Here is a 15,010-nt window from a genome sequence, read left to right on the forward strand (position 1 = left end):
GGAACCTCGATAAAACGAACCTCTAAGGTACCTGAGCCAAATAAGGCCCACCTAATTTTTGTTTTCAAATATCAGTTAGTAAAAACAAGTAAGAACTTTGGATGCGGGTTGTAAATGAAAGTTTATTCTTTTCTTAACATAACAGCATAAAACATATAAATAAAAGAAATAAAACAAAGAAGTTATTCCTTTTTCAATTGCGTACGACGTGCTTAATAAGGCCCACCCATTAAATTCTCGATAAAAATTAATAAAACACCATTTTCTTCTAGAATACTTAAATAAATACAACTTTCACTTGCATGCACTACACAAATACTCCAAATCATTATCTTTTATTAGGCCTATACAAGCTTCCTGGTACCAAACGGAAAAATTCTTGCACATACGCATACTTATCATTTCACAGGTGTCACATCAGGAACAACACCAACTTCCCTTATTTGATTTTCTGTCAAAATAATAATTCAAGAATAAAGCCCACTACGGTCTTAATAAGTCTCACTCCTTTGCCGGGCCTTATTAAAACCAGCTCACATTAAAGGGTATAAGATATGATACGAAAAGAAGCTAAAAGCAGAATGAAATAAATGCATGCAATGAAAAAGAACTTTCCAAGGAATACTGCAATGCTATTTTCAAACAGAAATTTGTGGTAAATACCTTAAAATCTTATACTTACTTTTCCCGCTTTTTAACAACACTGATGGGTGAACTTTGCAATGTTATTTTACCGCGAAATTTGAACATATCTGGTATGGTCATTTGTACGAATTTTATACACTCATGCTAAACGAACCCCTTATGTTGTCGTATATTTGCAGATTTCTATAACTAAGTCAATATCATTAGTGGGCCTTATTTTCGAGCGGGCCTTATTTGGAACAGGTACCTTATATGATAAGTCGAAGTGATTGGCTGGTCCCGAGCATTTACTAATAGAAATCAATGTAATTTTCCCCCGATATTTCGAGCCTCTTTGAGTCGAATTTCTCTTTAAGTTGAACAGATTTCCGGTTCCCCTCAGCTGTAAACCTCCATAAGTCGATAAGTCGAATTTTTTGAAATTCCCGCAATTTTACGTAATGCACACTCGATTAATTTCTGAAGTATGTACGTGTTTTCCGTCTGTTTCAAGCTCATACGTGATGCAATGAAGAAGAAGAAAACTTGAGCGATGATGAACATTTGGACGAACATGAGATGTTAACAACAACACAACAACACAAGATATTGTAAACGCTCTGGAAACTGTGAAAACTGTTTTTCTCACTAATCCTGAAACTAGTGAAGAAATGTACCTACCAGTGACGGCTCGTTAGGGGCGGCAGAGTCGGCCGGGCCGTACCACACAATATTACGAATTTTATTTTCATACTTTCTGATAAAAAAATGTTTACGTTATTTTTCTTCAAACACAAATAACAACTTAAATTACAATTTACATTTCTGTCTCGTACCTAATTACATTGTACTGTGTACCGTATGTGCTGTAAATACACGTATTATGTAGTATAAATACCTAAACGCATCCAGGATAGTTTTGAAAAAAAAAAAAATGTGTGTGTAAATAAAAATCCACTTAATAAACGCAAAATTCTACTAAACAAATTATGATGTCTGTTCGCCTTCATCGTTTTTTTTTAATTGCCTCAGTAAAGACTAATTTAAATTAGATATTGAAGTTAAAGTTATTTTTTCACCATTACAAAAATTAAATGCATACGAATATTTACAAAACTAGAGATATTTTCATATTTGATGGCGGAAACAAAAGACTGTGAAATGTCACAAATTTGTATTGTCAGTGTCAAATTTCTCAAAGACGTTCGTGATTTCGACAGAAATGCAGCAAATTGGCAATAAGAAAGTTATTCATTGTCGAACTAGAGACAAAATTTGTAATACGTTTGATTATATGAGAATAACTTTTCCTTTTGAACCATTGACAAAAATTGGTTTCCTTAAAATTTATTTTTTTTTTCTATTTAGCAAAAATTTAAATTTACCTAGACATTCCTTTTTACGGCGTTTATGAAAATTTGACACTGACAATACATTTTTGTGACATTTCTCAATCTTTTGTTTCCGCCACCAAATATGAAAATACCTCTACGACAATAATTGACAAAGCCGTTCCTAGGCTCCTGCGGCAAGTGTTTATTAAATAGGTAATAAATAACGGGTGACTATTAAAATTTTCACTTGGAGTTGGCTTTGAACGAGTTTTTATTTTTTCTGTTACTTTAGACACACGCAAGAACGAACAACAAATGTCAGTCAGTACAACTGAAACATAACCAAATTAAGAGAAAAAACATTTATTGAAATGTCAGACTTGTCAGTGTCTAAGGTGCAACGGAAAACAAAGAATGATCCATAGCCAACCCTAAGTGAAAATTTTAATAGTCACCCGTTACATTCGGCCAAGGAAGGGGAAGGGTCGGCCAGTGACGTATTTGCCGAGTGCACACAGACTAATCTTTGCACTGCGATTTTGAAACGATGAATACATTCAGAAGTACGTCCAGCTGTCTCGTCTCACCAATCTTAAGTTATGTTACCTTAGAGTTTGCGTTTGCGTAGTTTAATTCCTTAATTTCAAATTCACGTCTGCTCCTAACCGTTTAACGTATCGTCTTTTGTTTATGTTTTGTGTGTTTAATCTGTTATTAATTATTATAGTATTATTTAAATTGTGAGTGTAAGTGGTAAGTAGGTAAACACACCGACAATGGCAAATGTAAAAGATGTAGTGAGTACCAATGCCGATTTGATTAACTATTTATTGGCAAATAAATTTCATACATTGTCTAATGATGACAAAATATTTGTGAAGAAATTGCCAGTTCCACAACCCTCAATGGTTGATTTAATACAATCGAAAAGTGGTCATAATCGCGCGTTTTCTAAAACTCTGTACCAGAAACATATACAGGGTAAGTCACATAAGGTTTATTTCTGAATTTATTTTGTACGCAACCAAAAATACTAATGACGCAGACCACTTGATACCGTTTATAATGTGATTTAATTTAGTAATCAACGTAGGTATGTAATTTGGCTAAAAATGTCAAAATGACGTTTTCCTGTTCTGATTAATGAAATCAAAAATTACAAATTACATACCTACGTTGATTAGTAAATTAAATCACATTATAAACGGTATCAAGTGGTCGGCGTCATTAGTATTTTTGGTTGCGTACTATTGCGGCCAAAAAATTTCGTCCGTCACTTTCAAGGCCCTGACATGAAGTGTAAACTACCCTTAAGCACCAATAACCTCGTTTTGTTATCGTTATTGTCATTTTGACAATCTGTCATTCAGTCCATCAGTTCAAATTTTGTGAATACAAAGGACAAGTTCCACTCTTACACAATTACCACACGACCGCTAGTCGCTAGTGGCACTAGAGACTAGAGGCAGACTTGCGGCTATTTTTGGATTAAAGTACCAAACAGAGAACCGTGGAAATTACACGAGTATGCCGTAGTTTTTAAAAAATCAAACAAAAAACATTAAGGCAAAGACAAGGAAATGAAACATTTATTTTTGTTTAAGTACTTAGCTAAATCAAAAGATAAAATGAATGAAGTTTAAAATCAATACTTGGTCATTGCTCCATTGGCGTCAATAACTCGTCTTACACGACGCGAGATGGAGAGGCATAAATCTCTGTGATAATTCCTATGTAATGATTGCCATGCATTAGTAATCGCAGTCAAAAGTTCTGCCCTATTCCGAATCACTTGTCGTTGTTGCAAATTACGAACCAAAAATCTGGACTGCGACTTGGCCAATCAAGAACGTTTATGCTACCATTCTGCTACCCTATGTGCTGAATGCATTGAACAATTGTCTTGTTGAAATATGAAGTTAAAATTCGGAAAAATTCTTGAAACTAAAGGCATCATCACGTCTTCAAGAATCCTAACATAAACATCACTGTTGAGCCGATCTTCTAGAGACAACATTAGCCCAGGTCTATCTACTAAAATCCATGCCCATATGTTTGCCGAAAATCGACCGCTCCTTTCCGTTGTATTTGCTTGTATTTACCCCTTCAACAGCCGTCATAAAAGGGCTATTGCGTAATCTATGGAGAAGCATATTATCTTCTTCTGCAGTAAATGTGCTAGGCCTCCCTGAGCCTTGGCGTCTTTCAATAGTTCCATTCCATTTTGTCTCCATTTCTGAAGAATGGACGAAATTGTACTTTTAGGTATACGAAGGTCCATCGAAATCTGAGCTTGGGACCTTCCTCTTTGTGCAAGAGTTACTATTTTGATTTTATTAAAATTTGATACCGATGGCATTTTGCTTGACTTTCAAAAGTGACAAGTAAAAACATCAATCATAATGACAATAAGGAATGGACTACACCGATTTTTTTGAAATGACGGAAAAATGACGGCCGAAATTTTTTGGCCGCCATAGTACAAAATAAATTCAGAAATAAACCTTATGTGACTTGCCCTGTATGGTTAACGGGCAGCCAAGTGCACTTGCACTTGTTAGTTTTACTATGTAACATTTTTTTAATTATGAACCTACATTTGTTACGCGGATGCCTATCAAAAAGTTAAATTGACTAATTAGAGCTTTACCGATCTACCCATGTTCGGCCGACCCATATTCGCGAAACACGAGCCGTCACTGGTACCTACACAAAATTCAAGGCCTGTGAAAGCTTTTTCGAAGACAAATGAATAAAATCTATATCTAAAGGCCCATTCACAATGGCGTTAACGTTACGTCGATGTTAAAACGTTAATGTTAACGTTAGATCTAGAAATTCAAAATTACATGTATTTCAGTGTAAAGCGTTCGCAATGGCGTTATGATAAAAGTTAATAGAGTTTTCGCGTTACGTTCCGTTAAAATAACCGGTACGCTATTCGCGAGCAATTACCGCAATCGCTTATTGGTTACGCTATTGCCTAGCAACATCGGCGTTAGAGAGATATTGCATTCAACCCTTATTTAAGTAATAAGTTAATAAATGCATGCGCTATGAAATAACCTCGGTCTTCAATCTCTAGGCTTAGCAAAAACGGACTCACTTCTGCTCTTAACGATATAAACTACTATTACATGGAATACTATACTGGAGGACAGACGCAATTGTTGCGAACATTTCCAGAGGTCTGATAATAGTTATGAGGATTTAAGTCGCATTATTTTAAATTACATAGTTGTGAAAAAGTTTGCCTAGAAATGAAATTATACGTCTTGCATAATTGAGTAACAATACACTCCCTACTTAGTACTTTTGTGATGCGGGGGGTGGTAACATGTATTCCTAATTTCTATTTTATAAAGAGCAATTTATGTAGTTAAGGGTACGGAAATGTTAATAAAAAACTGAATCCGTGATGAAACACGTAGATAAAAAATGAAAAACATCTTTTAAAAACGGTTGAACTTCTCTGAGGTTTCTTAAATCATGGTTCATTTAACCACGTAAAAGTAAATCAGTAATAACCGCCAACACCAGGCAAAGCAACTGGACATTTAATTTCATGTGCGTGCATACAATGAGGGCACAACGAAACAATCTTCAAAATTATTATGAAAAATGCAGAACTAGTGGGAATGTGAAATTTTATTTTGCAAAATGTGTTTACTTAAAATACCATAAATTTACTACAATTAATTATTAAGTAGATGCATAATACTTGCGAACTATCAACTTCATTGGTGTTACTAAATTCGTCGTGATTTGTTGAAAAAAGAAGGGTGATGTGAAACTTACAGAGCGGTACTTTTCCTTAATAAAGTTGAAATTGAGACCGCAATGCGCACAATCTGCAAAAAAATTTCAATACCAAACAACAAGTAGAGGATCTTAATTAATTGGTGCATACTTGAAGAAGTACGGTCCTGTTCACATAAAATAACCCCGCACCGGTGAAACAAATAGGACGTTGAGCGTTAATCATCATGAAACGAATGTGTCGAGATATTTTTCTATTCTTAGACTTGTACCAATCCACCGCGTAAATTTCATCTGATAAACCTTGGGTCTTTTGAAAAATTAATAATAATGATAACTCCTGTCTTTCCTTACCTCTATTTCGACATTACTTGCGGATAGAAAAGTAAAAGAACATTGCATCAAAATCCCTTGAATGTAAAAGACGGTCAAAATAATCTGACCCAAAGTTGCAGATCTACGATATTCTAAAAAATTGATTATCACAAGTTGATGATTGACTTACTTATCGTTTAGGACACAAAGCTTGATGCAAATACCTTCGACTGAAAGCACGTACTGAAAACAGAAGAAAATCGAATACACCTTGTTTAATTTCGAATGTACTCTGAAACGACAAAAAAAAAAAAAAAATGTCGAAGATGTTGATAGTGAAACCCACTGTAAGAGGAAATTGTGGTACGTGGCACATTCTTTGAGTCCATTGAAACATGTTTCTTCAAGTTCGAGGTTGCTCTCTTCGCTGATTCTTATCGATTGAAGAGTTTTTTTCAAAAACGTAAATTGAACTGTGAGCTCTTTGCACATCAAGAAAAAAAGAGCATCAAAACAGCAGGTAACCAAAGGAAGTTCCAGTAAGCAATAAACTTGGAACAAATAGACAATACATAGATAGAATTTTCCTTTAGGTACCCATGAAGCTTGCGGTACGTTGATGTTGTCGTAAAAAAAAGGATTAACACTGAAATATAAAACAAGTCCAACAGATAGTACTGTCAAACTGAAACAAATTCCTGCAGCACGTAACATTTCTCTTCTGATTTTGTTTCCAAGCATTTTTCCGAACAAATCGTACTTCCAAAAACTTAATCTGTCATTGTAGATTTGGTCCAGAAGTGGCGCATAATTCAGCAATAAGATTTTTCTTACGAGGATCTAAGAATGAGAAATACAATGTGAAAGATATAATAAAATGTCGTACGTGTCCGAATGTTGAGAGGGCTTCGAAATCCTTGGTGAAATCGTAAATGTCGCTGGCGTATCGAAGATTGTATAATATTAACAAAACTAACACGATTGTGCCAGGAAGTGACACATATTTCTGGAAAATATAACGTTTAGAAGATCTCTGACCAACTGCCAATCCAATTAGTTTGAGTGAGGCGTTCACGTGAGAGTAATGCTTCAGATCGTCCGACATTATTAATGTTATGAGAAGTATTCGTAGACAGTTCTGGTTTTATTCAGTTTTGTCTTGGAAAAGCGCATGTTTCATCAATGAGAAAAGTTCCCACCATTAACTACATTTTCTGAGTTTCAGTACAACTCTGAGAGTGAAATATTAATTTAAATTGATTCACATGACTGCATCCTTGCAATGCATTAATATCTTTAACGAAATCGACATCGCTTAAACTAAACCCATGAAAACGCAGCTTCTGCTGCTTTATTCCCTGGTAGTTCTGAATTCTAATTTCTAAGTCTAAGACCAACTAACTTTTTTAAATGGCAATATGGGTCAAATTGACGCAAACGCAAAAATCAATACTCGTAGAACGTCATTAAAACGGTTTGGCTGAAAATAATTAAAGTCTTGTACATACATTGATAAATTAAAGGAGTTGCTAGTATAGCAACTTAATTAAATTAAAACGTATCGACAGACGAGAAATCAATACCTACTCCATTTCGTATATTTGTTCATTTGTGAGTTGTTGTTTAAAAGAATATGTATATCTTACAAGAAATACCTATTTACTTAAAATATATTTACAAGATATTGGGAATTATCCAGTTTTCATCTCGGAAAAAGAATGGATTTTCTAGAATTGCTCCGCACTTGTGGCCTGTACCCGTCAATTTCCTTTTCTTCTACCTTTGCGTTAAATACAACACAGCTGTGTTTAACCTCCATTTTATGGGCATCTTTAAGTACGTAGATATGTTGGCAACGACTAGCAGCACCATCTCGATGGTCATATCTACAACCGTGTTTTACAGTAGGAGCACCCAGCTCAAATCGCTGCTTGCCGAACTAGAACAATTGCAAATCCATCCAACGCTTATTTTCATGTCACCTCCAAAACATGACAACTGGTTGAGGAAGTTTCTCATTTTTTCTTTAATTATCAACATGATGTTTTTCCCGTTTATGGAAGAACCTATATACATGTCCATCTATTATAGTTTACCTGGAATTATAAATTTTTTCGACCACCTCTTCTTAAGCCACATTTTAGACCACATCTCTCATAAATTCGACTCAATCAATCGAGATGTAAAACATCGAATCAACTTAGTGGGTTTCCTTAAAGTATTTGCCGACCAAGACGAATTAAATATGAATATCAAGCGTGTGCAAAGTCTGACTCATCTTCGTTACGATCTAGTTGACTTGACTGTCAGGATCTATCGCCATTTTGAGATGACTACAGTGGCAGCTATGGTGTCGTGGTTCGGTTACGTCAACGACACTATTTATTATATTATATACGTTGTGACCAATGATATAAATCGGAACAACTTGATTTTTTACGGAAACAATGTAGTATTCTTGATGTTTAGTTTTTGTTGGCTAGTTTTTATCTTGAGGATGTTTACACGAACTCAGGATAAGGTAGAGGTGAAATCTGGTAAAACATGTTTTGATAAAATGGATTTTTAGGCTAACAAAACCTCAATATACGTTCACGGCATGTGGAATAAATATGCCACGGGAGGGGAAGTTAATAAAAGGCTCCGCCACCTTCAACTTATTTGTCTTCAGCTCTTAATCACAAAACTACGATTTACTGCCTGCAACTTGTTTGATCTAGACTGGACATTCTGTCATACGGTAGCTTGTATATCTAATGATGTTATGTGTGTAGTAATTTTTAATTTGCAGTTGATCGCAGCAATAGCTACTTACGTAGTGATATTAATTCAATTTAACATCTAAGAAGAAAACAAGAAAGTACCGTGCAATCTCAACATTTTGAGATTGCACGATTTATTTTCCCCAAATAAAATGCACCTAACAGTCAAACTCAATGAGGATGACGATGTACGTGGTAACCGCAACAACTATCTAAAATTAAAATAATTTGTAAAAATACAGAATGATTAATAATACGGTGTGATTAACAATTCGTTTCTCTCGTCTTTCTTTCGTAATGGTGTTTTCAATAACGGAGTATGGACATACAGCCCTATTGTCTGTTTGACCGAGTTTCAGCAAACATTTCCAAATTTAAATTGAAACAGGTATATGCAACCAAAAATACTTCCATGCATTCCAGAGCATCTGTGAAAATACGTCCCAAATCTCAAAGCCTTCTTTGATCCAAATAACTGTTGATCGCACGGTATGTGTATGTACTATTCCGGACACGGAATCTTGGCCAACATTTTTTTGACATGTCTAAAAAAATTTATGTAAACCAATCATTAGTGTCATTAAAAAATGACAATTATTAAAAATCACTTTGAAGTTTTTCTTGTGACATCAAAAAAGCATGGAAATGGCAAAAGTTGGGTTATATTCAATAAAGACCAGTTTACACATATTTGTCAGTTAAATGTCAGTTGTGGCCAAGATTCCATGTCCGGAATAGTACCTACTGTCGCGAGCAAAAAATACTGGTCGTCAATGCCATTTCAAAATTTGGTTAGATTGTCACAAATTAAAAAAAAAAACCGCCTGATTATGCCCATGTAAAAAAAAACTCAAAATATGAGAAAAAGATTACAATGAATGTCATACAACATGACAGGTTATAATATTTACGACCACCGTTTTACAATGGAGCATTTTCCATTGTGTCAAAGTATGATTTTGACGACCAGTTTTTTGTCGCTCGCGACAATACCATGTGCAGTAAGGTCCACTTCAAATTTAAAAAGTTCCTAGCCGTAAATTTCAATTTACTGTTGAGAAGACGAATCGAAATCAATTTTAGATAGTGCACCTTCACTGTTGCCACTCGTTGAATAAATATTCCACAAGTCATGCACATCAGTTGAGTTTAGGTTAGCCTGAAAGTCCGTTCTGTAATAGTATCCTCTACTCTAATCAACTTAAAGTAAATACCAAATAACAAATTGCCACAAATGGCAAAGAAAGAATGTGATGTGAAACAGATATGAGTTATTTCACATTAAAAGTCAAGACCGTGATGTTGATGTCCCACTTTTTTTCCTCGCAATAGTACCTATATCGCATCGATGACATAACTGAACAACATAAGAATTGTCAGAAGTGTGTAAATTTCAAACTATTAGGCGGCCAAATCGACCAAGTTGTGGTGAAGATGGGAGAGTTCTTGAACTCGTTCGATGTTAGAAGCTATGTCTTCATCGACTTTAATTTGATCTTGCAAATGGCGGTTAATGGCGTCGAATTTGTCACAGATATGGTTCAAAATGTTGGTAAGAAAGATGTGATCGAAAACAAGAAAGTGCAAAGTGACGAGGTTTAATGGTATGTTTTGTGAGTAGAAACCGACTACATATTGCATAGAAACAGCAAGTTGAGAAACAACGGTAAATTGTTTCCAGTTCGGCTGGGAGTAATTGAATTTTTAATTATCCAATTCGTCTAATAAAGAATTCATGTCTTCACTTCTTATGTAAAAGATGATCATCGACGTATCTAAAAATTCTCTGATAATTTAAACTTGCAAAATCATCAATGAATGTGGTACACCTGTAAATAAACAAAATATTTAATGGTAGTGACCAAAAACCCGGAGAAATCCTCGAAATTCCATTCACTGACTCGCTGGAACAGAACTGGATGATGCCGATTACTCTGTAAACACATCGCATGTGTGAAGATATGTTCTCGATGAAGTAAATTTTGACTGAAGCTGAAGGCGATATTGATCGCCACCTCAACACATATTCGTAGTTGCAAGATGTAAAATGTAATACACACAATAGACAAATTATTGAGCACTTAATTACACTATTTATTATTTTAGTTCGTGTTGTTTTAGCAATTGTAATTAAAACATTCTTTAAAATTAAATTGTCTCTAGTAGTAACAAGCTGAATGGAGGTAAGTTGTAGATGACCCACTCGCCTATATCAGGTCTGATTTTATGATTACAAGTAAACATAAAACTCTTAATACATATGTGGTCAAAAACGCTTAGTTTGCGAGATAATTGACTAAAAAGTTGTACCAGTAACAAAAGCAATCAGGTGGAATTTATTGATGAAACGTACAAATATAAAAGGATACAATTTACAAAAATTGTCAAAATTTCGCCCACCTGTTCAATGCACAGATGATCCTATAAAATCCAAAGGAGTCAGATCGTAATTGTTTTTACATTTTTTGTTGATTATCTCGCAAACTAAGCGTTTTTGACCACATAATTATGTATTAAGACTTTTATGCATTATTTTTGATTCTAGAAATTAGCTGTGAAAGTTTGTCGGTGAAATTCTGACACACCCTATATAACATAAAAATAAAATTCCACAATTTTTCTTGGAAAGCAAATTAATTCCCCCAATCCTCCCACGTATTCTTAAACACTAGATAAATTTAAAATGTTACAAGTACTTGAAACATTACATTTAAAGTGTATGTATTTATATTTCTACCACATTTCATTACAAATTTTAAACTGTATTTATAAAAAATTCAAAAATGGAAAAATTCCCTATTCATTTTTGCCTAGTTTTTTATTAATGAGGTATCAAGGGTGTTATTAACGCGCGAGGTCGGCATAGTGAAACCGAGGGCCTCTGGCCCGAGGATAGCACGCCGACCGAGGGCGTATCATTATAATACCCGTGGCGCCTTCAACGTTTAATGTCCGACTAGTTTCGTGTGTTTTTAGATTGATGATAATTTGATTAATTTATACCAATCAATCAAAGGTTGTTTGAAATAGTTATTAAGGAATCAAGGGTGTTATAAAGTTGATAACGCGCGAGGTCGGCAGAGTGAAACCCGAGGCCCTCCGGCCCGAGGGGAGTACGCCGACCGAGGGCGTATCATTATAACACCCGTGGTGCCTTCAACGTTTAATGTCCGACTAGTTTCGTGTGTTTTTGGATTGACAATGATTTGATTAATTTATACCAATCAGTCAAAAGTTGTTTGCAAATACATTAAACTTGGTCGTAACTAAGGAACAAAGAACTTATAACGCCCTAAAGCCTGTTAGAGATATTTTCATATTTGGTGGCGGAAACAAAAGACTGAGAAATGTCACAAAAATGTATTGTCAGTGTCAAATTTCTCATAAACGCCGTAAAAAGGAATGTCTAGGTAAATTTAAATTTTCGCTAAATAGATTGAAAAAACAAATTTTAAGGAAACCAATTTTTGTCAGTGCTTCAAAAGGAAAAGTTATTCTCATATAATCAAACGTATTACAAATTATTTCTCTAGTTCGACGATGAATGACTTTCTTATTTCCAATTTGCTGCATTTCTGTCGAAATCACGAACGTCTTTGAGAAATTTGACACTGACAATACAAATTTGTGACATTTCTCAGTCTTTTGTTTCCGCCACCAAATATGAAAATATCTCTATTTAAAGATAATGCCATAGGCCCACTGTATACAATATATTTCACCTAAGAGTACGAGCCTGACGAAGTCTAAACGCACCACAAAATAAATTTGAGAATGGGAACTAGATTCATTAAAAATTATAAATTGTGATTTTGGACATCCCTAACTAACACAATCGTTGGGGAATTATTCCGCAAAGGAGGAAATCTAAAAAAACTTCAGGGATGCCCAAACTACTTTTTGTCAAAATTTGATTTATCACCTAGTTACTCATGAGTCATGAAAATTGAATATTGGGTTGCATTTTGAGTTCGTCATTCTCGTACTTTTACGTGAAACACATTGCAATGTGGATTTAAAAAAAATAACATTGTCAATTTAATCAAAATCATTATGTAGAATAATGTTTAACTTAACAATCTTTAGTTGTATGGGGGACATGTATTGTTCGTTGCATCACAAATTTTGTTAGGCTCATTATTACTCGTGATCGTGAATCATCCTGTCTATACATATACCACTGGTACAATTTTTGTAGGTACTCTTGTAATTAATGTAAGTGATTACACGGGTACCATCGTGAACTGAAAACATTTAATATTTCTAATTCTAAATCGAGTATCAACAATTAATAAAACTGAAGTAAGTACCTTGTTTACGTTTTTCGTTTGATTTAATGGAATGTGTTTACTCCTGCATGATATAATTCAATTAGCTATGCCTCATTAGCCTACATCAAATTCCTACCCAATTATTGTTTTATTGACTGATCGTTAATTATTACTTTTACCGACGTCAAACTGTCAAACCTGACCCACATAAGAAACACTAATGAAGCTTATACGCACCAACAGCAAATATCTTCACCAAGACAATGTCCGCCTTCGTGAGCGCACCGGTGTTCTTCATCTACCTCTACAAGCTGACCGGAATCGTTCAGTTCTCGACCAACAACACTCCATTCTCAAAATTTTTGGCCCGCTTGTGGTGTCTCCCCTTGTACGCCTACTTTATTTACGTAACGGTGGCGTACTCGATGATCTCGCGTAATATCCTAGGCATATTCAAGTACGTCGACAAGATGGCCGGGTACACTAGCGGTCTCACCATGCTCGTTTCCATCTTCATGTTCTACAGAAGAAGCGATGAGTTGAAGTCGCTTCTGACAAAACTCGATTCCATCGAGATTTACTTAGTTGGCAACAATGGCAGATATTCTCGTCGCGACAACTGGGTGAGAGTCGGACTGATCGGAACGATTGTCATTTACATTCTTACTTTTCCGTTTGTGCACATGAACTACAACTCTTCATTCTACTACTTTATCCCTCCGATCGTAGCCTCTTTGAACCATCTCTTTCTGAAAGACATTCTCAACTGCATCTGGGACAAGTTCGAGTTGATCAATCAGCATTTCCAACGCCAGATCAATTCTGTTGACTTATTCGTGATCTTTCCGTTGACCAAAGCGGAAAAAGTTAGGACTTTGAAAGAAGACGAAATTACTTTTAACATACAAAGGATACAAGAATTGTCACATGCACATTATAATTTGGTCCTTTTGACCACCAGAATTACCGCTTTGTTTGATATTACGACCATAATGTCGATGATGATGTGGTTTGGATGCGTTATCGACACCATATACTACATAATGTATGTCACAAACAATGATATTGAAGACGACGTAGTAGTGGTTTATGCTGCCAACATGATATATTTGATGTTTTGCTTTTATTGGTTATTCTTCATGGTGGGTATGTTTAGTACTACCCAGAAAAAGGTAAAATCTTCAAAATTACTCTATCAAAAATTGACAGAAATTTTCAGGCGAATAAAACCGCCACGTACGTACACGATATATGGAACAAATACGCTCTGAAGAATGAAGTAGACAGAAGAGTACGTCATCTTCAACTAATTTCTGTTAGGCTGCTCAACACCAGGTTGCAAATCACAGCTAAAGATTTTTTCAATTTAGATTGGACATTTTGCCACATGGTACTCGTAAGTAAAATAGTAACAAAAATCAAAAATTTTCATTGTTCTTTTGCAGATGATAGCAGCCATCACTACCTATCTAGTAATTCTGATTCAATTTAACTAAAACAACAATGTAGAACAATTAGTGTGATGACTTTCCACATGCTAGCCATTCATGAGCATGATTGAAAAACTACAAATCTACATTTCGCTAAATTTGTTGCCTCTATGCCATAATTTGTCAGCACCTTGTCAGAAGATTGAATTTTTTTCTTAATCACATTTTTATGCTTATTATTATTATTTCAATCATTCGTTCTCATCATTTTGCAAATAATATATGTAATTCATGAAAAGAATGAAAAAATATTAATATGCTATGTAAACCTTGTGCACGTTGAGTTGAACATTTCAAGGTCAAATAATTTAATTTTTTGGTTCTGTAATTATGTTTTGTAAATAGTGACATGCAGCTAACCAACATAATGCGATTTAGCAAAACTTAATCCAACATGAACGGTGTTTACCTGCATGTCACTATTTACAAAACTTAATTATAGAGCCAAAAAATTA

The 15,010-nt window shown here is 34.8% G+C and overlaps 1 protein-coding gene and 1 long non-coding RNA gene across 5 annotated transcripts; one reads left to right on the forward strand and one right to left on the reverse strand.

Annotated features, from left to right (window-relative positions):
- Positions 1-220: 220 nt before the first annotated feature.
- LOC138122561 (uncharacterized) lies at positions 221-13,685 on the reverse strand. 3 transcript variants are annotated; one of them, XR_011156543.1, is made up of 6 exons: positions 13,562-13,685; positions 13,303-13,508; positions 6,379-10,728; positions 6,223-6,324; positions 4,665-6,174; positions 221-1,301 (listed from the first exon to the last, which is right to left on the reverse strand). It is a non-coding gene; the product is annotated as an uncharacterized lncRNA (long non-coding RNA). The 3 variants fall into 3 exon arrangements; XR_011156541.1 differs by lacking the exon at positions 13,562-13,685 and having other exon boundaries at positions 4,665-6,027; positions 6,072-6,174; positions 13,303-13,443; XR_011156542.1 differs by lacking the exon at positions 13,562-13,685 and having other exon boundaries at positions 4,665-5,809; positions 5,869-6,174; positions 13,303-13,443.
- Positions 12,644-14,638, forward strand: LOC138122560 (putative gustatory receptor 28b). 2 transcript variants are annotated; one of them, XR_011156540.1, is made up of 4 exons: positions 12,644-13,096; positions 14,027-14,237; positions 14,285-14,455; positions 14,511-14,638. XR_011156540.1 is itself a non-coding variant. In XM_069036771.1 (3 exons), exons 1-3 carry the CDS (start codon positions 13,329-13,331, stop codon positions 14,559-14,561), a joined length of 1,131 nt encoding a protein of 376 aa, XP_068892872.1. In that variant the 3' UTR covers positions 14,562-14,638. The 2 variants fall into 2 exon arrangements, 1 of the variants encoding a protein (XP_068892872.1); XM_069036771.1 differs by lacking the exon at positions 12,644-13,096 and having other exon boundaries at positions 13,329-14,237.
- The last annotated feature ends 372 nt before the right edge of the window (positions 14,639-15,010 follow it).

Source organism: Tenebrio molitor, chromosome 2, assembly GCF_963966145.1.
Source record: "Tenebrio molitor chromosome 2, icTenMoli1.1, whole genome shotgun sequence".
NCBI lineage: Eukaryota > Metazoa > Arthropoda > Insecta > Coleoptera > Tenebrionidae > Tenebrio > Tenebrio molitor.

What these genes read in the sequence shown, in the direction of transcription:
- LOC138122560 (XM_069036771.1), top strand. Translation starts at nt 13,329, where the DNA reads ATGTCCGCCTTCGTGAGCGCACCGGTGTTCTTCATCTACCTCTACAAG. An exon ending in TTAGTACTACCCAGAAAAAG is followed by an intron (nt 14,238 to 14,284) that starts GTAAAATCTTCA and finishes AGAAATTTTCAG; the next exon opens with GCGAATAAAACCGCCACGTA. An exon ending in ATTGGACATTTTGCCACATG is followed by an intron (nt 14,456 to 14,510) that starts GTACTCGTAAGT and finishes GTTCTTTTGCAG; the next exon opens with ATGATAGCAGCCATCACTAC.